At 48.7% G+C, this 25991-nt stretch overlaps 1 protein-coding gene across 1 annotated transcript; it reads left to right on the forward strand.

Annotated features, from left to right (window-relative positions):
• Window positions 1-451: 451 nt before the first annotated feature.
• On the forward strand, window positions 452-25991 carry LIPG (lipase G, endothelial type). The gene is made up of 10 exons (XM_065935175.1): window positions 452-843; window positions 4575-4756; window positions 6405-6584; window positions 8450-8561; window positions 13505-13726; window positions 15478-15720; window positions 16567-16687; window positions 17633-17851; window positions 21339-21443; window positions 23641-25991. The coding sequence occupies exons 1-10, from the start codon at window positions 747-749 to the stop codon at window positions 23660-23662; spliced, it is 1503 nt and encodes a 500-aa protein (XP_065791247.1). The 5' UTR covers window positions 452-746; the 3' UTR covers window positions 23663-25991.

Below are 25991 nucleotides of genomic sequence, written 5' to 3' on the forward strand. Positions count from 1 at the left end.
CGGACCGTTGGCCCGGGGCAAGGCAAGAGCGCTGCGTGCGCGCGGATGGCTTTGCGTCTTGGAGAGGACAACCTTCCTTCTCCAGGGATCGCGATCGCAGAGGGAGCAGGGCTATGCGGCGACGACTCCCCTGGGGCTGCAGGGGGTGGCAGAGAATCTTGGGTCCGGGAGTGGACACTGGGAAAAAGTAGGGTGGTGAGAGCGCGGCTGCCCCGGGAGCCGGCTGCGGAGGCAACAAGCCTGCGCTTGCGGAGCGTCCACGCGGTGAGTGTGCGGCGCTTTCATTCAAACTTTGGGGAGTCTTTGGTTCTGGCGTCAGCGAAGGTGTGACCAATCAGAGTCCGGGGACGGGAATAAATTATGCAAATCACCATCTGGCGATGGATCAGATGACTCCCAATACTTTTAAAAAGTACCTCGCTGGGAGCTCGCTGGGTGACAGTGGCGAGCCCTGGCTTCCTGGGCAGGCGGCACGAGAGAGCGCAGATCTGGTTCTGGTTCAAGCCCCTTCACATTCCCCCCACCACCCGGCGACTGAGTTTAGCCGAGTTTTCATCTTCCACCTTCTCCACCTTCAGCTGTCTAAGGCCACCGCTCTCTCTGCTGGAGAGAGGGCTGCCCACTTGGGGTCTTACAGTCTTGGACCGCTGGAAACTTCGAGAGGTGTTTTTGTCTTCTTCTTTTTTTTTTTAGTCTTTTTAACAGTCCCATTTTGGAGAAGGGGGTGCGGGGAGGGGGCGGTGAGGATGAGAAACACCGTTCTTCAGCTCTGCTTGTGGAGCGCCTATTGTTGCTTTGCCACGGGAGACCCCGCACCCCGTGGTCCGGAGGGACGGCTGCAAGGTAACGCGCACTTATTTTTATTACCACCCCCACAATTTCTTTTCTGGCCCAGGTGCCCTCTGTCTTGCCCACCCTTCTTCCTCGATCCTGCAGCATCCTCCTTGCTTTCCGCCTGCGCTGTCCATTCGCTCCTCCTAATTAGCCTAGCAGTTCACTTGTTCCTCGGCGCTTCTGACCAGGGCATGCAGAGCCGGCCGGCTGCCGGGTGCGCTCGCCGGCGCTCGGTCCGGCTCCACCCCTTTGCCGTTAATATACACCCTTATCGATGCTGTCCAGTCAGCAGAGTTGGCTGCCAGCAGCTCTTTAACTTTGCCCTCCTCTTTGAACCTGCGGGTTTTCGGGGCAAGAAGGTTGTTAGAAAGAGCTCTGTCATCTGGCGCTCTTCTTTTTAATCTCGGCTAGATGCTTTGAAAGTTAAGGTGTCAGGGTAGCTGGCTCCGGTTTAAGAAGCGTTTTGGGGAGGATTTGGTGGGTAATTTGTGCAGAGAACCCCAGGCTGCCAGCCTCCTCCTCCTCCTCCTCCCCAACAGTCTTTCCAGCCTTTGCTCTTCCTCTTGCTACCTCTCTTCCTTCCTGCTGCCAGCCTTTCTTTTTCAGTCTCTTCTATTGGAGGAAGCATGCCTGGTGGAGCAAGGGTAGGGTCACCCTGCAGGAGTACCAGGTCAATTGGTTAAGCAGAGGAGAGTGGGTAACCCCTGAACCATATCCTATTAGCTCATCTTCTACTATCCTGTTGTTCAGTTCAGTTCAGTTCAGTCGCTCAGTCGTGTCTAACTCTTTGTGACCCCATGAACTGCAGATTGGGTCAAATGATATTGGTCCAAGTTGCTCGTGTATGAGCAGGAGGGTTAATCGGAATGAATGGAAAAATTACTTAACATGTTCCCAACTCTAGTATAGTTGAACCAGAGTAAGTTGCGTCTCTAGTTCTTCTCTTGTAAAATGCTAACATTCCTTTCAACTTCTATGTTCTGTGATTCTAAGTATTTGAATCTATTTGAATTCTAAGTTATTTCCTTCATTCAAAGAAGTCTTTATTTGCCAGGAACGCTTCTATGAGTGGGGCTTCCCAGGTGGCACAGTGGTAAAGAATCTCCCTGCCAACACAGGAGCCACAGGCAACATGGGTTCCATCCTGGGTCAGGAAGATCCCCTGGAGGAGGAAATGACAATCCACTCCAATATTCTTGCCTGGAAAACCCCATGGACAGAGGAGCCTGGTGGGCTGCAGTCCATGGGATCCCAAAGAGTTGGACATAACTGGGCAACTGAGCATACAGGCTTTTAGGAGGATACAGCAGTGAACCAAACAAGTGTAAACCCGTACCCCCAGGGACCTTGCATTTCAGTGGTGAGAAGATAGCCAGTCAACTACTTAAAACATAGAAATAGTGCTCAGTGTTATGGAGCAAAATAAAGGAGAGAAGGAAGGTACAGAGGGCTGGAGGGAGAAGGTGGTGTAGCGTTAATCTGTAACCAGACTTCCCACACTGAGGAGCTGACTTCTGAGCGAGGATCTGGAGGAGAGGAGAGGATGAGCTTGGGGACATCTGGATGAAGGATGACTATGAAGTACCAGAGGATGAGGTGATGTGGACTGGAATTAGTAGAAATGAGCTAGAGATCTGTGTGGTCAGAGAGAGCCAGGTGCTAAAGTGAACCTTTTATGTTCACCTTATGTGGGTTTATCCACAAGTCAGTGCTGGGAAGCCAGCAGACCCTCTCTGCCTTTTCCCTAGACTTCCCATCTGGTCTCTACGAGTGGCTATCTGGGTGGAAACTGGGCGATTTTGAACAAATTATGCCCACGGTTCAAATTTCTGCCAGTTGGGGCTTTTGTGCATTACTTTAATGACAGAGTTCTGCTCATGTGTATTTAGTTGCCTTTTCTGGAACCTTATCCTTTTTACATCTGGTGCATTGTCCTCCCCCTTGGCCTCTTCACCACCAACCCCTCTACCACTCTAGTCTCTCTTTCCACGACTCCGTTTGTTTGTTTGTTTGTTTTTCTTTCTTTTTAACTCTGGGATAATTAAGCTCCTGGTATGGTCATTTGGTCCATTTTCCCTTGGTTTCTGGGTGACTGGACAGTTTGATTGTCTAATTTCCTAGCCTGTTATCAGGGGCGGTATCCTGGATGATTGGAACAGGGCGGCTGCTGCTGCTGCTGCTAAGAGGCTTCAGTTGTGTCCGACTCTGTGTGACCCCATAGACGACAGCCCACCAGGCTCCTCTGTCCCTGGGATTCTCCAGGCAAGAATACTGGAGTGGGTTGCTCCTCCAAGGGATCTTCCTGACCCCGGGATCAAACCCTTATTTTCTACATTTGCTGGTGAGCTCTTTACCATTAGTGCCCCGTGGGAAGCCCTGATGATGATAATTCCTAGTGTTAAAAGGTCTTGGGACCATCAGTAACATATGCTTGAAGTAGGGCCATCTTCTAGATAGTGCTGTGTGTGTGTGTGTGTGCACAGTGGAGCTGAAAGGAGAGGTTTTGCTGCTCTTACGAGCTTCTCTATGGCCTCAATAATTTATTTAACAAGGTAAAAAAGTGTCTGGCACCTGTCTGGTACTGCAAGAAGCACTGAGAGTGCATGAGGTGTTTGGGGTAAGTGCCAGAATTGACATGGGAGCAGCAGGGAAGCCCAGTGTTTAAAAGGCCAAAGTTCCTTACTTCCATTTCCAAAATCTTTCAAAACTGAAAAATTTGACTGGCAACTTGTTTAGCAGCAAGACCTGGCCTTACCTAACCTGAATTCTTACACATTTGGCATCCAAAACTGACCTGAACCAAGATGGTCTTTAAAATCTTTTTCTTTTTTTTTGCCCTTGACTATGAGTAGTCGTATATTTCCTTACAGAAATGTTATTGGTGTGTTTGATGAATGAGGAATGCCCCAAACCCTATATATATGTATATACATATATATACATATATAGTCTTGCTATATATATACATCATAATACCTGTTTAAAATCTGAGCTTTTCTGAATTCTGAAATGCAAGTCTGTGTGAAAGTGTAGTTGCCCAGTTGCGTCTGACTCTTTGAGATCCTATGGACTGTAGCCCACCAGGCTCCTCTGTCCATGGGATTTTCCAGGCAAGAATACTGGAGTGGGTTGCCATTTCCTTCTCCAGCAATGCAAGTGGTCCCAAGCATTTCAAGAGAAGAATTGAGGACCCGTTCTCTGAAATTAGTAACTTGAGGGAAGGAAAGAGAGCTCGTTTGGATTAGAAAGAAGGAAGAAATGTCAGGGAGACTTATTTACTTCAGATTCACAGTCACTGATGTGTGTGTTTGTGTGTGCTAGTCACTTAGTTGCATCTGACTCTTTGTGACCCCATGGACTGTAGCCTGCCAGGCTCCTCGTCCATGGGATTCCCCAGGCAAGAATACTGGAGTGGGTCGCCCTGCCCTCCTCCAGAGGCTTTTCTCAACCCAGGGGTGGAACCCTGGTCTCCTGCATTGTGGAGACCCTCTGGGCCACAGTAGGAAGCCCTACAGTAGTTGATACCAGTGACTAATGAACACTCTTAAATATTGGTAAGGTGTGCCTTTTATAACATCTTTGCAACTCTTCTGTCAGATGAGACGGAAACATTCAGCAGATGTAAACACTGAAACCCAGAAGGGTTAAGTAATTTGCTCAAGAGTGAACTAGAACTGGACCCCAGAGCTCTCACCACCCAGGCCTGCTAGTTACCCGTACGCCCCGTTCTTTCTCCCCAGATGAGTTCGACAAATCCAGGGTGGTACCGACTGCCTCCAAACCTCCTGTGAGATTTAACCTCCGCACCTCAGAGGACCCAGAGCATGAAGGATGCGATCTCTCCCTTGGCCACAGCCAGCCCTTAGAGGACTGTGGCTTCAACGTGACAGCCAAGACCTTTTTCATCATTCACGGATGGACGGTGAGCTTGGGGGGAAGTAGCTCTCCGGCTCTGCATGGGATTTGGTCTCCTTTGTTTTGGTCAATTAAAAAGCATACTGGTGCTTCCAGATTCTGCTCTTTCTCCCCCTCTTTTCTTGTGGGCTGCTTGTATTTCAGACAGCTGTGAAGAATGTAACGGGCACTTCGCTGAGGGGGCAATCTGGACTCCAGCAGGGTGGCATTTAATGCTGGCACGCAGCAGGCTTTCAGAAAGTGGCTCTCCTGAGGGCAGTAGCCCAGCTCCGCTGGCTCTTAAGGGGCCCTCTAATTACACTTAATTACATTGGTCAACCGCTGCCTCACGGGGGCCATCCCTTTGCGAGAGCCCAGCTGAACTGGAGCAACTCGACTGGCTCAGAGAGTCTGTGAGGGGCCAGCTGGCCTGGCTGACTGGCCCTGGTTGGCACAGTGCCCTCCTGTTTGCATAGAGATGGTTCCATTTAAAGGCACTGGAGTCTTTCTATGCCCTCACTGAGCCATTCACATCGAAAGCCCATAACAAACTTCAACAAAAAGAGGACTTTAATGCTCGGTCTCAGAAGCTTTGGACCAGCGAGGGATTTATCCATTCATCTAATGACAGTCTGTAGGAAAATGGCACTGTTAAGTGAGCAGGTTTCTGCCAGGGCTAATTGGGAGGGAATGTTCCTCCCCTAAATGATGAGAAATTCATATCCGTTACACGCTTGCTGGGTCTTTAGGTCTATCACCAACTGTTGGGGTCAGGCCTGGCTAGGGGCTGTTATATAGGCACCTATGTACTGAATGCAATCAAAGGGATCATTAAGGGCCTCTCTGTCCATCCTTACCTCACAGCCTATGATTAGAATCATGCATTTGGATCTTTTAAAGGCCCCCCTGTCAAAATGCAAATACAAACTGCCTGCAACTGACAAACGCATTCCAGAAAGTTCTTTTGTAATCTGTTTGGAACTCGGAACAGCAGTTTCCCATAGAAGCAAGATTGTAAATGGCCTTTGGGTTCTCAGGCCAGGCACAGGAAATCTATTTATCTAATAATGCACTCATGGATAGGTTTACAACTGGACCTAGTCACCATTTACACTTTGTTTCTATGGGGAAATGTGCTCTGAGTTTTAATTTGGGATTCCAGCAACAGATCTTCCCTCCTCTGGGGTCAAGAGGGATGGCAGAGATGGGTTGTGGGAAGGGGTCATTTGTTAACTTGGCATTTGCCTAAGAGACAGGATCTCCTTGCATCTCTGAGAAAGTAACTAATTCTCCAGGGCAACCCTTCTCAGCTGCTTTTGAATGCTGGACCAGGTCACTTACTTGCCTGACTGTGACAGGGCTAACCTCAGGTCGGCATGACCGCCAGCGTGTATCTCATAGCAGCCCTATTGGTCAGTGGGGCAGCAACACAGGACGCCAGCTTGGACATTTTCGATGGGGAAAACTGGAGACATCATCAAGGGCAGTGGAAGACAGTCGCCCACGTAGCAATCCTGACTGTGGCTGGCCCCACTCACGGGCAAGCGTTCGTGCCTGGGGGACCAATGTGACTATTCCATGCCTGGGGAGAGGGTCATGAAACTGAATTCCATGTTCGTTAGCATTTTCCAAACCCAGAAAAAGAATTTTTAAAAAAACTTCTGTTTTCTCTGCAGATGAGCGGCATGTTTGAAAACTGGCTCTACAAACTGGTGTCAGCCCTGCAGACGAGAGAGAAAGGAGCCAATGTTGTGGTGGTAGACTGGCTCTCCCTGGCTCACCAGCTTTACGTAGATGCGGTCAATAACACAAGGCATGTGGGACTCAGCATCGCCAAGATGCTCGACTGGCTGCAGGTAACAATGGGACTGAAGGGAATCATCTCCTGTTCTAAGAAGGATCTTGAATCTGAACCCTTTTAGGAAATACAGATCAGACTAATACAGTGAGCCAAGAATATCTTTGAGATTCAAATTTTTACTGAGTTAAGTATCGCTTGAAATATTTTGGAAGCTGGAACTTTTAGAAAGTTTTCTAATTATTGACTCATTTCTGGATTTTTCCTATTGCTTTACTTGAAGGAAGAAAATTTGCCTTCTGGGTCATTACTTGCTGATGCCTTTCAGAAGCTTGTAATCTTTAAAAAACTTTTTAAATTAATTAATTTCGGCTGTGCTGGGTCTTCATGGCTGCACGCACTTGTCTAGTTGCAGCGAGCAGGGGCTGCTCTCCAGTGGCGGTGCACAGGCCTCTCATTGCAGTGGCTTCTCCTATCTGCCTGCAAGGCCGCAGACGTGGGTTCGATCCCTGGGTGGGGAAGATCCCTTGGAGGAAGAAATGACTACCCACTCCAGTTTTATCGCCTGGGAAATCCCATGGACAGAGGAGCTTGTTGGGTTTCAGTTGTTGGAGTGTATGGGCTCAGTAGTTGCGGTTCCCAGGCTCTAGAGCACAGACTCAGTAGTTGTGTCACATGGGCTTCGTGGCTCCGTGTGTGGGATCTTCCCATATCGGGGATGGAACCCGTGTCTCCTGCCTTGGCAGCTGGATTCTTTACCAGTGAGCCACCAGGGAAGCCCAAAAGCTTGTAATCTTAACTACCTACTGAGGTCTGCTCTTATTCTGAGGGGTGACTGGGCTGAGAGTGGGAGGGTTGATCCAAACAAATGCAGTCTAATGCCTTGCATAAAATATACGCGGGAAACAGACCTCGAGGTCTTACATTTGCTTTTATAGGTTAATGATTTGCCTGGGCTCAGTGGACTTAATGGGAGGCAGGAGTATTCTGGTAGAGTAACTCAATTGTCGGGCAATTTCAACCTGACCTTCCTTTAGAAGCCCATAAATCTGATGAATTGTGGCAAAATTCTGGTCAGGATTCTCAAAGAGTCCTCAGTCCTCTGCCTAGGTTATTTAGTCGAGCTTGATTCCTGAGCCATGGGGTCAAATCCCCCCTCACCCCCATCACCGAGTGCCTTCCCTGTCAAGGTCTGATGCTTCAACTCTGGGATCCCAGGCAGGCTGGTGACGCGGAGGTGGGCAGCTCCTGGGCCTAAGAGAATGGGCAGGCAGCACCCTGCTGCAGACCGTGTCTGGCACTTAGCCTCCGGTGGCTTTGACCTCCACACTGCCACCCCTCCCCTCCTTAGACACGGCTGGAAACGTGTAGAGAAAGGACCCTCGTTGCTCATTTGGTAAAGAATCTGCCTGCAGTGCAGAAGACCCCAGTTCGATTCCTGGGTTGGGAAGATCTGATGGAGAAGCGATAGGCTACCCACTCCAGTATTCTTGGGCTTCCCTTGTGGCTCAGCTGTTAAAGAATCCGCCTGTCATGCGGGAGACCTGGGTTCGATCCCTGGGTTGGGAAGATCCCCTGGAGAGGGGAAAGGATACCCACTCCAGTATTCTGGCCTGGAGAATTCCGTGGACTGTATAGTCCATGGGGATGCAGAGTCGGACACGACTGAACGACTTTCACTTTCAGGTATGCAGCTGCTAGTCACTACTTGCACCCCGTCCCCGGTGCATAATGATGAAGTGCCCCCAAGTCCTCTCCAGCGCCCCTTACCTGGCTGTGTCCCATCCACGTTGCCCTGCCGGCACTACCAGCCACCTCCGGGCTCCCTGTCCCCTCCCCAACGTGACTGACTGGTTGAATTGCTGGCGACCTGTGGGCTCAGGACCACCCTCCTCACCCCTACCCTTCTGTGACTTTCCGCAGGGGAAGGAGGACTTTTCTCTCGGGAATGTTCACTTGATCGGCTACAGCCTCGGAGCTCACGTGGCCGGGTACGCGGGCAACTTCGTGAAAGGCACAGTGGGCAGAATCACGGGTAAGTGCTGCCCCCTCACTCGGGGCTGCTCCCGGGGCTCCCTCCCAGAGCCCTTGGAAAACTGAACTTGTACGGGATTCCAATATATGAAGCAGATAGAAGGGATGTCCTGGTCAAAGCTGGGTATGTGTGGGTAGTGTTAACTTTGTTATTTGAGCCTTCTGCTTCTCTGGAGGAAGCTCTGGCTCCCCGAGCACCAGGGAGCATGCTTGGAAAACCACTGGTTTAGTGCAAAAGGTGAGGAAGCACTCAGACAGCTAAAGAGACCCAAGGGCAGCCCTGGGGTGAAGCCTGGCCTGCAAGCTCTGGCGCTCACTTTTAGTCTCTCTGTCACGCACCAGGAGCTCAAGGGAAAGGAACAAGTAGTGAGTTGTGGTTTGAATTCTGCCTCCGATTTCTGTTTCATTCACCAGCAGCCTCTTTCCAGTATTTGGTTGGCGTTATTTATTAGTGATAGTGACCTCTTTAGAATGTGTGGTTAAACTTTGTCCTTAAAGAGACCTTTCTGATAGTGGTACCCAGGTTGGCAATAGAAAGTTGAATTTTCCATCTTAGTGAGTTTTTTTTTAAGTGAAAGTGAGTTTATTTAAAGAGATACACACTCCATAGGCAGAATTGGTGACCTTTTGATGTGAGAGTTTGATTTAAATATTTGCATCATCTAGTGATTGGGAAAAGTGGGAAGGACTCTCCCATTTGGGGGCCCCTGAAACACATAACACAGAGCTTCCTCTAGGAGAACATCAGAGACAAATTTGTTGCCCTGAATTTTTGTCCTCCTGCCTGCATTGTTTTGTTAGTTTTCCCTCCCTGCTTCTACCACACCTCCAACACATTAAGGGCCCAACTGGTCACCCAGAAGGAAATAGTTAATCATTTCCTTCCTCGCAATGTGTATTCATTTTGAAGCAGGACTCAGGTAGAAAGGAGTCCTTAGTTAAAGGATGATTTAGTAAAGGTAGAGTTTCAATAAGCCAGCAGGGTAGATTTGAAATTATATAGAGGGACTTCCCTGGTGGTCCAGTGGCTAAGACTCTGTGTTCCCCTTGCAGGGGGCACGGGTTCAATCCCTGGTCAGGGAACTAGATCCTGCACGCAGTCACATTTGCGAGGCATAGTAGCCCTCCTCAAATCATCGTCCCCGGGCTTAAGTCTAACGAGCACATACATGCATACGCACGCGCACACACACACACACACACACACACTCCTTTCGATCCAACTGTTTGATCCAGCATAACTTGAGAGCTTCACTTTTGATTATCAAGTCAGCGGGGCCTGAACTGTTCAACGGGCAGTGTGGCCACACGTGACTGCTCAGTAACCCAGGGCTGGAGTGATGCTCATGGGCCTTGAGCGCCTCTGGGTTCCATTGTCTGCGTGCCTCCTCCTCGCCCCCAGGAGAGGCCTGGTGTTGCGGAGCCGGGCCGGCTGTGCGCAAAGGCAGCGCACACAGCCCCCGCCAGGGCGCCAGGGCCAGTGTCCTTGGCAACGGAGACAGCCGGCAGATCCTCCCTCTCCCTGTCTCTGAATCTGAAGTGGGATGGGGCTTGTCGGAGCATTCCAGTTCCTTCCCCTGCCTGTCTGGGTGGGAGCTGCTGAGAGGCAGGCTTCTGGGGCAGAATGCTGATCAGTGCTCCAGGCCGTCTGCGGGGAGTGTGGGCCCAGCTTGTCCGGAGCGCAGCCCCTTCTCTGCAGCCCCTCTCTGCAGAGCGGGGCACCGGGGCGAACATGACAAGGAGTGGCCTCTGTCCAGCTGCCAGGCAGCACCTCAGGGGGCATTTGGCTGACCTGACGCATGTTGCCGCGCATGTCTGATGGGGGAGGCCTGTGACCCCTCCTCACCCCTCAGACTTCCCATGGGCCTGGGAACCAGGAGGTCCAGAGACGGCAGCTTGTGTGGAGTCCGGAGGCCAGGGAGGCCGCTGCACAGAGGCCAGTAGGGGTCCTTCGCCTGGGCCTGCAGGGGGTACCTGAACCCACCCCAGTCTTGCTTGGATCAGAGAACTGTGGATTTGCAGTCTGTTGGAGTTTCACCCTCTTAGGCTTCTGAGGGAATTCCGTGATCCACTAGGGAAGAGGTCATATGTTTCTAATTGTACTTGCATTTTGTTACTTATAAAGAAGGAAGCAAGCAGATTTGTTCATTCATTCAAGAGATATGAACTAAGTGTCCACCCTGCACGCTGTGGGCTAGATATGACCTAATGTCAAGTACTCTGCGTGACCGATATTTTGTGCCATCTGTAAGCCATATAGCATCCAAGCCAAAGAATTCTCTGGGCTTCACTTTATAGATGGGGAAACTAGGACTCCGTGCTTAAATAACGGGCTCAGTATTTAACACCTTGATAGCAGAGCTGGGATTTGGACCCAGGCCATTGGACCTGCCCTGCACCACTGGGCCATGCTGCCGGTCTCCTGTTGGGAGGGAAACAGTAGTTGTGATAGTTTCCTGCCAGGTGGAAGGCAGAGGTTTTCCTGGGCGTTATGTGTGTGCACAAGAGTGTGTGTGCACACACATGCAGGTGTGTGTTCCATTTGCTGGACAGGGCACCTTTGGGGGAGTTTGACTGAATGGAAGGAGGGGTGCTTCTCCATCTTCTCTTTTTGGACTGGATGCATTCACCCTCGCATTCTTAGTTAAATAAATTGTGCAAATGTCCTGCAGGGTTTGTGGGCCTTGGCTACGTGTCAGGCAGGGTCAGTCTGGGGAGGCGAAGGCTCAGCCTGTAGCCAGCCGGCCTTTCGAGAAGCCCCATCAGCCAGCGGCATTCCCCTGGCCCAGCTTGGTTTCCATGGCGCTGACTGTCTGGTGGAGACTTTTGTTCACTGATGCAAAAGCCCCCCTCTTATTGGCTGCAAAGCAAAATGTTTCTCTTCTTTCTTTCTTTCTTTTTTTTCTTCAGGGCACATGGTGAGAGGCAGGGAGAGGCCGCCTGTGTCAGTACTGGGTCTGTTCAGTTGCTAAAAAGAGTCATCGAGGGCTTCTCAGGGAGGCCGCTGCTTTTGTGCCATCTTTCTTTTAGGTCCTGGGCTAGAGAGGAGCCCCCAGGCAGCCTGGGCTCTCTTTCTGCCTCTGTCATTCATACATTTTTCTAAACTTCTCTTGGAAACTATTTAGAGTTTCAGTTATTACCAGTTCTCATGAGTAGTAAGTCCCACAGGTTTGCTATCCACTCTGAACCACAGCTCTGCCTTTCGTTTCTCTGAAAATCACCCTCCACAAGCCTCACTACGTGCTTCCTGGTTCCAGTGCTCTGGGGTCTGGGGAACAGGGTTCTATCACCCATCTCCTGCTTTCACAGCTCTATTCTCGGTCATTCTCCTCCCTACCTTGGTGTTATTCTAGATCCAGGCTCCTCAGCCTCAGCACTATTCACACTTGGGGCCAGACAGTGCTTGTGTGGGAGCTGACCTGTGCCTTGTAGGATGTGTTTCGGCATCCTTGGCCTCTCCTCACTAGATGCCAGCAGCTTCTTCTCTCCTCTTCCTCAATTTTGACAAACAAAGATGCCTCCTGACACGGCCAGGGATCCCCCCAGGAGCAAAACCCTTCCCAGTTGAGAACCACTGTTCTAGACTAAACAAACCTTCCCCAGGGGCACACAGTCTTTTCTTTGCTTTCTCCAGGTCCTTTCTCTCTCTCGCTCTCGCTCTCTTTCTGTGTACAGGGCAAACAAAGAACTTTCTAGGCTAGGATGAATTCAGCTCCCATAATTACTTGGTAATAGTAGCTAGTATTTACATTGACAAGCACTTACTCTTTTAATATCACACATGAACTATATGAACTAAGACATTAAGATTTCATTTTCTAGATGGTACTGAAGCATGGGAGAAGTTTTTTTCCAAAATCTGGTCCACAGAACGCTTAGTTTTAGGATCACCTGGGGAATAAGCCTCTCTTTCTGGGTTCTACACTAGACCTACCAATCAGAATCTCTTGGAGGTCAGGGAATCTGCATTTTATGCTTTGCAAATTCTATTTTGGAATAGTTTTACATTCATGTGCATGTGTGCTAAGTCACCTCGATCATGTCTGATTGCAACCCTATAGACTGTGGCCCCCAGGCTCCTCTGTTGTTGGCACTCTCCAGGCAAGAATACTGGAGTGGGTTGCTGTGCCCTCCTCCGGGAGATATTCCCAACCCAGGGATCAAACCCACGTCTCTTACATCTCCTGCATTGGCAGGCAGTTCGTTATTACTAGCACCATCTGGGAAACTGTTTATAGTCATGTGGTCCCAGATACTATAAACGACGGTGAACTTGCCTCTATTGTTGCCACTGTCTTCATGGTTACCTGCCCTACCCTCTCCCCCAACACACATACACACAGGAAATCTGGGGCTTATGTGTCCTTCCAGAGTTTTTCATAGTTACACAGTGGAACCTGAATTTGTGAGAAGCTCCCCGCAGATACTTGTGCTGATTTAATGTGAGAACCAGGGCTCTCTGCAGTGCTGTTCGTTTGATACAGAAGGGTTGCAGGCGAAGGCTTTTCTGCTTGTGCCTGCAGAAGGGAGGGATTCTGGAAGTCTGAGATACGGATGTTCAGTGTGTTTCTGGTGCACCCGACTCATAACTAACGGAAGAGGAAGAGGAAGTCCAGATGCAGATAGCTCAGTATGGGGAGACTGAGTCTTCCCTTTCGAAGATATAGGTAGCTCAGTTACTCTGTCCCAGCCCGAGTTCTTTCTAGAACTGCTTCGGTTCTGACAGTGTGTGGTTCTTTGGATCCACGTGTTGGTTGAACCTCGTGACCAGTTTATTGAGTCAGGTGGAGTCTTGATAAGAAAGCCAGCATTCCTATATGGCAGGGACCACACTGTGGAGGATTCCCAGGGTGCGGATGTCTTCATTCTGTGCTTGCAGACTCAGCTATCCAGTGGGTCTCAGCGCACCTGACACATCCCACCTTGGCTCCCCTTCTGCCGTAGGTTTGGATCCTGCTGGGCCCTTGTTTGAAGGGGCGGACATCCACAAGAGGCTGTCCCCTGACGACGCAGACTTCGTGGATGTCCTGCATACCTACACACGCTCCTTTGGCTTGAGCATCGGCATTCAGATGCCTGTGGGTCATATCGACATCTACCCCAACGGGGGTGACTTCCAGCCGGGCTGTGGACTCAACGATGTCTTGGGGTCGATTGCATATGGAAGTGAGTTCCTTATTTTTTCTTTTGACTCAATTATTGCATCTCCTCCTGAATCACCCCGAGCTATTATTGTTCCTGACAACATCCATTTCGTCATTCCCTCTTCTCCCTGCAGTGGCCCTTCAACACTGTTTATCCTACAGTTCATCATCCTGCAAGCCTATTAACAGTCTTCCCATGGTCTCTGGTCTGCTGTCTTATGCTTTGAGGTTATAGTTATTATTGTTATTCTTTTTATAACAAAAGGAATACATGTTTGTTGGGGGAAAAATCAAGCATTATAGAATTGCCTAAAGCAAGAAGTAAAAATACTCCCTCATCTCCCACACCCACTCTTATTTTTATTCTCCAGAGGTAGCCAATATAGATATTTTGTGTGTATCCTTCCAGGCTTTATGCTTTGCAAATTTATTTGTGTGTGTGTGTGCGTGTGTGCGTGTGGTACTTTTCAAAATCACGTTGTCCTGCAGCTTTGCTTTTTCAGTCTTAATATACATTATGGACATTCTTAGACATCAGAATACATCCATCCATTTACCTTTTTTCTTTCTAAAGGCTGTATAATATTCTTTAGCATGGATGCACCATAATTTAATTTTTTGTAACATTTTAAAGAAGTAAGATCAAGACGCTTCCTCACTCACTAACAAGTCTGTCTTCCTGAATGCCTAAGCCTATTCCCAGCAGTCTTGGGTGGAACTGAATTTGCTGCTGAAACTGATGGGCTAGGTTTCTCATTTGCTCACTGCCTTGAATCCTGTCTTTTAGGATTTCTAAGTCTTGGCGCCAGTTGACTCTCTTAATGCTGATGCTCTGTTCTTGGTATGTCCCACTCTGTCACTCAGTCTTAGGTTGACCTCTCCCAAGGTATTCTGTAACATCCAAGGAGGCCCTGTGGGGCTTGGGGGTGCAGCCCTGCCTCAAGTGATTAGGCATTTTTTCAGTCTGGTGGTGTTAATGAGGAAGGAAAGGGGAAGATTTGCCAAATGTTTCTGAAGGTCCCAGAATTTACTAGAACTATCAGCTTTAGCTTCTGGTTGCAAGAAATAATGATTACTCTGGGTCAGAAAAATTCAAATTATGCTCCTAACTTTGCAACCAATTGGCTCTGTGACCCTGAGCAAACGACTTCAGCTTTAAGGGCCTCATCATCTGTAATTGAAAGAACTGAACTAGAATGAGGTTGCCAAACATTTTCTTAGAGAGTCAGTTAGTAAATATCTTTAGCTTTGCAAGCCATACAGTCTCTTTGTTTCAAAACTCTGCTCTGCTCCCATAGCGTGGACCAGCCAGAGACAACAGGCAAATGAATGAGTGTGGCTGTGTTCCAATAAAACTTTACAAAAAATGGAACCAGCCTGCAAGGTGTAGTTTGCTGAGCCCTGGACTAGATGATGTTTAGCATCAGATCCATTTCCAGTATTTTGTGACCACACAACTCCCTCAGGACTTAGTGACTCCTCCTGCACAACTGGTCTCCATCACCCTGTATAGGGCTTGTCCTATGTACTCCCTTGCTCTTTATTCCTTTGTGTGTGTCAGTTCGGTCTTCCTACCTGGAGGGCAAGCAGTTCAGTGTCAGGACTAGCCTTCAGTTCTAAAGAGAGCACAGTGTGTGTTAAGAATGACACAAAGAAGCATATGAATAGCAGCATGAAAAGTAGTATAACTGACGCGTGAGTCCTTACTGATGGAGCAGGCAGATCACCAAGGAACAGCTCAGTCCTGACGGTCTCCATTTCCCTCTTTCCCAGCGATCGCAGAAGTGCTGAAATGTGAGCACGAGCGGGCAGTACACCTTTTTGTCGACTCTCTGGTGAATCAGGACAAGCCAAGCTTTGCATTCCAGTGCACGGACTCCAACCGCTTCAAAAAGGGAATCTGTCTCAGTTGCCGGAAGAACCGTTGTAATAGCATTGGCTACAATGCCAAGAAAACAAGGAACAAGAGAAACAGCAAAATGTACCTAAAAACCCGGGCGGGCATGCCTTTCAGAGGTAACCTTCATCCCTGCCCTCCTTGCCCTGGGAAAGGACCTTTTCCCTCCTTCCAAATACCATGCTGAATAACAGGCACATTCCTGCAGTTTGATCACATCATTGCAAACCAGATTATATTGTGCATGCCCTAGGAAAGTTAAATCTTTAAAAGTAAATGATGAGGACTCTATTGGTGTTGTGAATTATCACTCTATGATAGCAATATCAATAACTTAAAAATTCTATCTTGCATTTAGCTTTTCATATTTGCTTTCTCATTTGATTATCAAAATGATCAGAGGTAGGCCCAACAGGGAATTGAAATGATAGCTTACATTTTTATAACATGTTATACAACTAAAAGGTTTTGTGGGTATTATATTACATATGAGAAAATTGAGGTTCAAGAGGTTAATACCTTGTTCCTTAATTCAAGGTCACACAGCTAAAAAGTAAAAAGTTCTCCCAAACCCCAAGCTCAGGGCTCCTTCTTCCTTTTATTAAAAGTTTTATTTGGAGAGATAATTGCTTTACCATATTGTGTTAGTGAATCAGCTATATATATATGTATATACTTAAATATCCTAGTCAAGGCAGGATATACTTAAATATCTCCCTCTTGAGCCTCCCTCCCACCCCCTCCATCCCACCTCTCCAGGTCATCAAGGAGGGCTCCTTCTTCTATACTGCAGTGACCTCTTAGGCCATTGGAGAGAATGAGATCAGAGGGAGGTTAGAGGTTGGGCTGGACCAAAAGGATGTCAGTCCCTAAAAACTGACTGTGGTGGGTGACTTACTTTGGGTCAGGGTGTCCTAAGATGACAAGCGAGACTCACAAATGTCTTTGTTCTGCTATCTCTGCAGTTTATCATTATCAGATGAAAATTCATGTCTTCAGCTACAAGAACACGGGAGAAATGGAGCCCACCTTTTATGTCACCCTTTATGGCACCAATGCCGACTCCCAGGTTCTGCCTTTGGAAATGTAAGTCATGGGTTTTCTTTGCTGGGTGCAGGATAGAGAACAAGTGGGAGAGAGTGCGCAGGGGCATGTGAGCACTTGCAGGGGAGTGAGTCTGCGTGCCAGGGAGGCGCTGGGTGGTTCCTCCCTCCTGCTTCACAATCTCGCCAGAGCCGTGGGCTCACATTTCTGGGAGGGAAGCTCCTGGGATGAATCAGCAGCGTGAGAATCTGCTGGATCAGCTGGGCAGAAACTGCTGTTTCATTCAGACAACACCTGATTCCGAGGCTTTAGGAAATTTGGAACCTAATACATGTCATCTGTGGCCTGTTTCCCATTATCTGTGGGAGGGGCACATGATAATCAGTGTAGACCTGTTGAGCACTTCTAACGTGCAAAGCGCCTTGCTGAGTAATGCTGGAATTGCCAAGGAATGCAATCAGAGTACTTGCTCTCAGGGCTGAGGGCTGAGCCAGGGGGACCAGACTTGTGTGCACAAACTCATGCACACAGATGGGGAGAGGCAGGCTTCCCTAGGTGCTGAGTGAGAGGGACAGACAGGAGGAGCTGGGAGTTCCCAGGGGAGATGGATGCCCGTGGGCTGAGGGGATGAGACGTCGCTGAATAGGGATGTGACTTCTTTGCACTTTTCTCATTTCTGTTCTTCCCTGGTCCTGTTGTTCCCCATCCCCCACCCCAGGAAGTTGCCTACATGATGAGATGCTCAGATTCTTGAGCATTGGATAGGAAGCTGGGGTGCCGTAGGTGGTGTTAGCTCTCTGCTCGTATGGGGCACAGCTGAGCTTCCATGCTGGTCCTGCTGCCGGGATGTGGAGGGTGTGGCAAGGGGGCCTCTGGTGCATTTCTCTCCCATCAGTGAGGGGCAAGGGCTATCACTGTGTCAACCTGCATGGCGCCACAGTCTCCAAGTAGTAGGGGATGAAGACCAGCTTTCCTGTCCCCTTGCAGGGTGGAGCAGATCGGGCTGAATGCCACCAACACCTTCCTGGTCTACACCGAGGAGGACTTGGGAGATCTCCTGAAGATCAAACTTACGTGGGAGGGCAAGTCCCAGTCCTGGTACAACCTGTGGAAGGAGCTTCGCAGCTACCTGACTCAGCCCCGCAGTTCCAAGCAGGAGCTGCATATCAGACGCATCCGGGTCAAGTCTGGGGAAACCCAGCGGAGGTAAGTTCCTCATGATCCTTTTCATGTCCCGTGTCCATGGTCAGCAGAGGGTGTGTGCCACTGCAGAGTTCTTTCCTTGGTTAAGTGAGTGTGCTAAGGGTGTGTTAAGCCCTTTGTCCATGGCATTCTCTGAGCAAGAACACTGGAGTGGGTTGTCATTTCCTCCTGCAAGTGTGCACCTTCCATCTTTTCCTATCCAAAGCACGTGGGCAAAACCACAAACACTTTGCAAGGAAGACTGAATTCCAGATCAATTTGTGCAGCTTGTGCCCTGGTCACAGGCTCTGGGCTGAGACAGGTGGGCAAATGGAGCCTGGAACCCAGCCTTTGTTCCGTTTGCCAAACCCTGTGCTGGCCTGGAGGAAGGGGGCTTCTCCTGGACAGGGCGCTTTATAGAGCTGCCTTGTTTTGTTTTAATATTGTTTAATATGGCATACTTTTTTTTTGGCTGCACCACGTGGGTAGCATGTGGGATCTTAGTTCCCCAACTAGGGATCAAACCCATGCCTCTTGCAGTGGAAGCACAGATTCTTAATCACTGGACCAGGAGTGCTGCCTTGTTAATCTGTTTGCTCTGGGGTCCGTACAGCCAGAAGTTGCATGAGGTCTGTGGGGGTCCCGGCTTCCCTGACATCCTATCTTCAGATGAGTCTATCCCTCCTTGGGAGGCTCTGACTCCAGGACGTGGGTGGGGCCCTAACATCAAAGAACAGAGATTCCTCTGTGCTACGCCAGCTGGCAGTTTCCCCATGTCTGTTAACCAAGCCTAACATGAAAAATCCACACCTAAATCAGCCCCTGAAACGTGCCTTGACTCTCTGAGCAGCTTCTGGCTAAGTGGAAGCCAGGAAGCCTGGAAGACATTTGTTAAGAGAGGAGGGTTTCCTTGGCCAGACCCTTCAGCCAGCCTCTGGGAGGTCATTGCCAGTCTTGGGTCGATGGGAAGCAGGTTCCACTCTCTTTTCTTCTCCTGGCATTTTCTCCACTACAGTTCTTCAAGTGTCTCATTTCTGTCCATCACCTACAGGGCATCTTGGCCATGCAGGGGTAGAGGCTTGGGTCACTCATCTGAGTGATTCTGGTCTAGAGACCTGGGCACTGGGGCGTGGTGGGGGTGGGTGAACTATTAGCACAAAGGCTGTGGCCTAGATAATCGTGTGTATTTCTCCTTCTCTTGATGCTTGAAAGTACAGCCTGTGTCGATGTGTGGCAGCTGAAAGGTGATCATTTTTTATTTTTGGTACTTTCCTTTTTGGCCACATTGCCCAGCATGTGGGATGTTAGTTCCCCCACCAAGGATCGAACCTGTGTCCCGTACAGTGGAAACGTGGAGACTTAACCTCTGGACCATCAGGGAAGTCCTGAAAGATGGAAGCAAATTTAATAAACCACTGAGACTTAACAAATGTGAACCATTTTCCATATTGGTTTCAGATATGAGATTTTAAAAAGTAAAACATTACAGATGGAGCAGAAGCCCCTCTGCTGCTTGACTCCTGCCCTTTGAAGCCAATTGTACTCATCTTCCAACATTAACACATGTTGGCGTTTCCCTCTTCATGATGTTTATACCTTCACTACTAATGTTTGTATCTGTGTGCAACATGTAGAATTGTTTTGGTTGCTTCTGAAATTTACATGAGTGGACATATTCCTTTCAAAGTTGCTTTTCTCCATTCAACATAGTTTATGAAATTTATCCAATACATATCGATCCCATCTATTCATGTTTAGGCTTTCCAGGTGGCTCAGTGGTAAAGAATCTGCCTGTTAAGGCAGGAGCTGCAGGAGACATGGGTTTGATCCCTGGGTTGGGAAGATCCCCTGGAGAAGGAAAGGGTAACCTATTGCAGTATTCTTGCCTAAAAAATCTCATGGACAGAGGATCCTGGCAAGCTACGGTCCATGGGGTCGCCAAGAGTCGAACATGACTGAAGGACTGAGCGTCATTCATGTTTAACTCCTGCATGCAAGCCATCTTTGCACAAACAATGGTTTCACTATTGTTCTGCCGCATATTTACATTGTTACTTTCTTGCAGCCCTAAGCAGTGCTGAGATGGCCAGCCTGGGATGTTTTCCTTTTGCACATGTGTCAGGGCTGTGCTTAGTCAATCAGTCATGTCTGACTCTGCGACCCCGTGGACTGTAACCCTCCAGGCTCCTCTGTCCATGGGGATTCTTCAGGCAAGAATACTGGAGTGGATAGCCTTTCCCTTCTCCGGGGGATCTTCCCAACCCAGGGATCAAACCCAGGTCTCCTGCATTGCAGGGAGATTCTTAACTGTCTAAGCCACCAGGGAAGCCCAAGAATACAGGAGAGGGTAGCCTATTCCTCCTCCAGGGGATCTTCCCAGCCCAGGAATCAAACCTGGGTCTCCTGCATCGTAGGCAGATTCTTTACAGGCTGAGCTACCCGGGAAGCCCACAGGCTTCTTGGGGGCATGTTAAATCACTGGGTTATAGTGTATGTATTTACCAACTGAACTGGATATTAATCCCTTTCCAAAGTGCTTGGATTAATTTTTCATCTCAGCCAATGAGAAAAAGTTCTCTTTTCCCCCCTCCTTTGGTGGATATTCTTGCCATTTCATTGGTTGTGACTTGGTCACCTACGGGTGTTTTCATTTGTATTTTCTGATTGAGTGTAATGGGTGTTTATGGACTGTTTGTGTTTCCTGGTAAAGGTTCAGAAGACTGTTCAGAATGTGACTTTTGTCCTTCTGGTAAGCATCATGGTCAGATTTACAGGCCATGGGGTCACGTTGACCACACATCTCCAAGGCTGGTGGGCTGGAAGTTGGGTTGTATGTTATAGTTGAAATAGTTTTAAGACTACTGATTCTTCCTGTGATGTTTGTTGTCTACCTCCTGAATCTTTTCTATTGACTCACAACTGAGTTCCAGTTATGCTTGTTAGTGGTTATTTCTGGATACCATGCTGAAGGGACCTTGGGTTCCTTCACTCAAGGAGTTTATAGTCCACTACAGATACAGGAATCCACAGCTATTCAAGGCAGGAAATAATGTGCTAAAACGAGATAATACCTTCGCTATTAACTCTGTGCCATAAGAAGTAACGACAGTAACAAAAACAACATTTACACAAGGGATGTGCCAATTCATTAAATTGGGAAGTCAACAGAGGGTTAGCTTAGTAAGGTCTCGAGCAGTCAGGGAGGCTTCAGAGAGGTTACGCCTTGGAAGGCATGTGGCTGTTTGGACAGACAGAGGAAAGAAGATGGAAGGGGTATGATTAAAGGCTGTATGAGCCGAATCATGGGAGATATCCAAGTGAGACCCTTTTGGTGTGCTTGTAGCAGCGGTGGGGAGTTCTGAAGTGTCTTGAGTCAGGATGGGCGAGATGAAAACTTCTCTTTCTTCTTACTCCATCTGCCTTGGATCCAGAAAGTACCGTATGGCTGATGCACAGCTGTGTCCCCACCTCTGGAGTTTTGGGTACATCAGTGGTTTCTTTTTCCTTCTAGATTGACTTTTTGTGCAGAAGATCTTGAGAACACTCTTATATTGCCTGGCCAAGAGCTCTGGTTTCACAAGTGTCGGGATGGCTGGAGAATGAAAAATGAAACCAGGTAAGCAGGATGTTCTCAGAGGTTCATGCAGTGCTTGTTGACAGGTCCCTAGGTGTAGGCTGGATGTGCGTCTGGGCACTTGGGACATAGAAGCCAACAAAAGCCAAGGAATGTCCCTTGCTTTATGAGGCCGACCTTCTGCTGGAAGCAGATAGATGAATCAGTGCGACAGGAAGTTGGATGCTGTGAATGTCTCTTTGCCTCTTGTTCTGCTTCACCCTGTGGGTGTCACAGCTGTGGTCCTGCTGGAATGAGGTCTTTCAGTGACTAAGTCCCCAAGCTTGGTACCCAGGTTGCCATCTTAGATTGAACTTCTGTGTAGAGACCAGGGCCATGGGAAGTTCCAGAGCTCCTGGCTGCCTTCTGGGCACCTGGGTGGAGTGGGGTGTTGGGGGGAGTAAGGGAAAAGCACAAGGCTTGCTCCCCTTTTAAGATTTTTCTGGGACCCAGGTTGGTGTGAGTGGATATAAGTAGGCAACTCTCCCCCTTTCTCTTTTCTGACCGTGAGGCATATGGGATCTTAGTTTCCCAACCAGGGATCAAGCCTGTGACCCCTACATTGGAAGCGTGGAGTCCTAATCACTGGACCACCAGGGAAGTCCAACTTTCTCCCTTCCTGAGAAGCAGGAATGCTCACCTTGCACGTCGCTGAATCAGACAAAGGGGTGTCTGCTTTGGTGTCCCTCTTGCCCCGAGCTGGAGTCTCATTATTTCAGAATTGAGGAAGGCTGATTCTGTGGTATGAGGCAGTGGGTCCATTCAGAAAGGGCCTCAGTCATACACCCTCTGAGCCTAAATGCCTCCTGAGCAGGAGGGAGACGCCCCCCCCACTCAGGTCCCAACTCCTGGTCCATTCAGAGGTACTAGATTACAACGCTACCCAGCATGTAGATGCGCCCATCCTGCGTTCATGCTTCCATACAGCATCTCATCTACTTTGATCAAATCCACAATGCTGGTGCTGTTAACCTTGTGGACAGTTGGGGGACCTGAGACTCAGGGAGGTTAGGTCACTCTTTCCAGATCCCCCAGTTGGTGACAACAGAGTGAGGATTTGAAGCTGTTGGTTCACTCAAAAGCCTGTGTTCTTTCTTGAGCGTGCAGGTTCCACTTGCTCAGATGAGTCACTTCGCCTCGATCTGGTTATCAGTTATCAAGCAGCTGCACCCATGACCGGGTCCCCCTGTGATTAGCTGTCTACCAGCCCTGAGGGTTGAGCTACATCCTTGCTTCTCTGTCTTCTGTTCAGGAGCGTCAGCGTGACCACAAACTTGGAGCTCGCAGGACTTGTGGCATCCTGAAAACTGCTCATTTAATTAAGAGACTCAGTCTAGAGTAGGCTTGTAAGATTTTCTGCTATGATAATAATTTTAATTCTTCATGTCTGTATTTAAATTTATACCTTTCCAAGTGCTTCCACACATTTTAACTTCACCGATTCTTGGAACGGCCATGTAAATTGCACACCCGGGAAGGATTACTATTCTGATTGCTATTCTGACATACTTTTTTTCCCACTTCAGAACTTCCTAACAGTTGAGAATGCCATAATTCTCTTAAAATATCTCCTTGAGAAAAAAAGTTGTCTTTTCCTTTGCCCTCAGAGGAATAAAAAACGACAGGATCCCCAGTAATAAATTAACACCAGGAAGTGGTGACATCTCTGGACTTGTCTTACACCTTCAGTAGTCTCTCTCCGGCTACGAATGCGGTTCATCTGATCACAAAGAAGGAGACTGAGGCTCCATAGTGTGTTAGTGTAGCTGAGACTAGAACCAAGATCTCTTGACTCTGCCCCTTTCCTATCATACTGCAGGCTCTCCTGTGTTTTTAGAGCAAAGCAAAGAGGACTTGGCCATTCTCCCTGCAGTTGCATGTGTGTGTGTGTGTGTGTGTGCGTGCGCGCGTGTGTGCGCACATATATGTGCATGCTGAAGGTGATGATTCTGCTAAATATGCAGGTGTCAGCACTGAGGTGTAGGGAGCGAGGGACACAGAGTGGGCTCTGATGTGGCGTTTCTCAAATTGGCTCTGTGGCTTCTTGGGGGAGGGGGAGGAAGGAGCACTCAGGTTTGCTCTGAAAGGGCAGAAGGTAAAACAGGCGGAGAGGAGTGGAAGAAAGCTCGGTCTTGTGGTGAGCAGAGGTGCATAGCTGCGAAGCCAACTAACAACTCCACTCCCGCGTGGTTTCTTTCAGTCCAACTGTGGAGCATCTCTGAGGGCCCCCCACCCACCCGACTTCCAAGCACGTGGAGGGACGTTACAGCAGAGGAGCCACCTGATGGGAGGATCCGGCTTGGCCCTGGCCCCGGAGCACTGGGAGGAGCTCGCTCACGGGGCCAGCTCTGTGCCTCTCGGGAAGGCTGGGACTTCTCACCGGAGGGGACCGCACACCGCCGTGTCTGCTGGCCCCGCTGCTGCTCTTGGACTGCTCTCTCTCCAGGTCTGTGAGCAAAAGGCCAGTGCCCCAACCTCTGCGCCCACCGGGCTGGTTTCTCAGTGACTGCATGAGCCTGTGCTTCACCTGATGAGGGTCATGGGCTCTGAGCGTCTCTGTGTGGAAGGCTGTCCACTGCCTGACCTCAATCTGACTTGAGTGAGAGGTCTTTCTGCTGGAAGCTGGCTGGTGTCAGGACCTGGGACCTTGTTCGCCCAGGGAGGGGAGAGTAGGTCTGGGAGGTGCAGAACCTCTCACTCTTGGGGTTCGATGGGTAACTAGTAATATGTCCCAGTTATATTTTATTCCGTCCTGCTCCCCAACTTCCTCTCTAAAGCACACATCATTGACTTTCTTATTTTTTCCATTGCTCATTTTTTGACTGGACAAATATTTGCTAAGCAGTTAGCAGGTGGCAGTAGACACCTTAGTAAATTTCTGCAGACCCTCTCCTCATTTGAAGCCTAATGGGTTTGGGATGTCTAGACTTCCTTCCAGTTTAGATGATCCATGACTATGCATGAGGGGCACTGAGGGGCTATAGGATGTAAGAGTTGGGGATCCTGAGGTTTCAAGTGGTTTCTACCTATTTCTTCTTCATGGACATGCATCCTCCTTCAGAGTGACACCTTTGGTCACCAGCAGAGTGTCACCATGCGTCTTGGGGACAGAATGGTGACCAATTGCTGGATACGATTGGCAAAATCTCTTCTGTGTAGGAAGATGGGAGGAGATTACACATGTCTGTTCATATGCACACCAGCACACAGCAGATGCCAAGATGTGATTATTGCCACCCTTGTTCCTTCTTGAATTATCTGGTTCAAACACCAGTGCCCTTTCTGTGCCGAACTTCTTTGAAAAGCCCCCACTTCTAGATCTTGATCTGAATGAATATACATGATATCTGAGGAACCCTTTTGTAATTTTCAAAAGATTTAAACATGCATCACTTAATTACAGACTCATAACAGAAGGTGAGCAGGGCAGCTACTATTATCTCTATGTTACAAAACCAAGGCTTAGTGAGGTTCAGCCACGGGCCTAGAATTATATATCAGGTTGCTAGTGGAGCCCGGTGAAGACCCAGACTTCCTGGAGCCAAAGCCCGTGGTATGCACATCTCTACAACTTCACCAGTTCTCCTACAGCCATTTCCCACCAACATGCCCCAGACGTGACAAACAAGGAAGGTTTTTCAGAGCCATCCATGAAACCCTAAATCCTTTTATTAATAGAGACCTGGGAGGACAACTGTGCCAAGCGGTTGGGATTTTTATGGATGAATATTATTTGGAAGGCCTTGTGATGGCAGGTGGAGTTGGGGGGAGAGCTATTTTCTCTGTACTTAGGTTTTTAAGTGTTACTGTTAGCTGCTTAGTCGTGTCCGACTCTTTGTGACCCCATGGACTGTAGCCCGCCAGGCTCCTCTGTCCATGGGATTCTCCAGGCAAGAATACTGGAGTGGGTTGCCATGCCCTTCTCCAGGGGATCTCCCAACCCAGGGACTGAACCTGGATCTTCTGCATTGCAGGCAGATTCTTTGCTCTCTGAGCCACCAGGGTCAAGAAGATCCCTGGAGAAGGGAATAGCTACCCACTCCAGTATTCTTGCCTGGAGAATTCCATGGACAGAGGAGCCTGGCGGGGCTACAGTCCATGGGGTCACAAAGAGCTGGACGTGACTGAGGGACTAACACTAGATTTTTAAAGGACATTGTTTTCACCTGTATTGTGCCAAAGTTGTATCATTGTTCAATGCCAAACTTCTGAAGACATAAGCAGTCAAAGACCTCAGTTCAAAGTATTTTCTCAATCCAGTTGTGTGCTTTTCCTGTTGCTTCTGTAACTGCTTTCTAGACAAAGTAAAGTTTGTGTTATGACTATGCATCCTGATCACTTTCTGCTCCTGCATTTGTAATGGAAGCCTTGGGAATGGAATCCTCAGTGGGTCCTGTATTTATACATTCGGCTAGAAGCCTTATTTGTATATAATGATGCTTTTTTAAATGCTTAGAATGCTATTTATTTCTCAAGTGTATATAATGTATAAAAACAAATGTATGGTTAGTTTTTACTTTATGATTAACCGTTTTTAAGATTAAAATTTTT

Source organism: Muntiacus reevesi, chromosome 4 (genome assembly GCF_963930625.1).
Source record: "Muntiacus reevesi chromosome 4, mMunRee1.1, whole genome shotgun sequence".
Taxonomy (NCBI): domain Eukaryota; kingdom Metazoa; phylum Chordata; class Mammalia; order Artiodactyla; family Cervidae; genus Muntiacus; species Muntiacus reevesi.

What these genes read in the sequence shown, in the direction of transcription:
- LIPG (XM_065935175.1), top strand. Translation starts at nt 747, where the DNA reads ATGAGAAACACCGTTCTTCAGCTCTGCTTGTGGAGCGCCTATTGTTGC. An exon ending in GGGGTCGATTGCATATGGAA is followed by an intron (nt 13,727 to 15,477) that starts GTGAGTTCCTTA and finishes CCTCTTTCCCAG; the next exon opens with CGATCGCAGAAGTGCTGAAA. An exon ending in GGCGGGCATGCCTTTCAGAG is followed by an intron (nt 15,721 to 16,566) that starts GTAACCTTCATC and finishes CTATCTCTGCAG; the next exon opens with TTTATCATTATCAGATGAAA.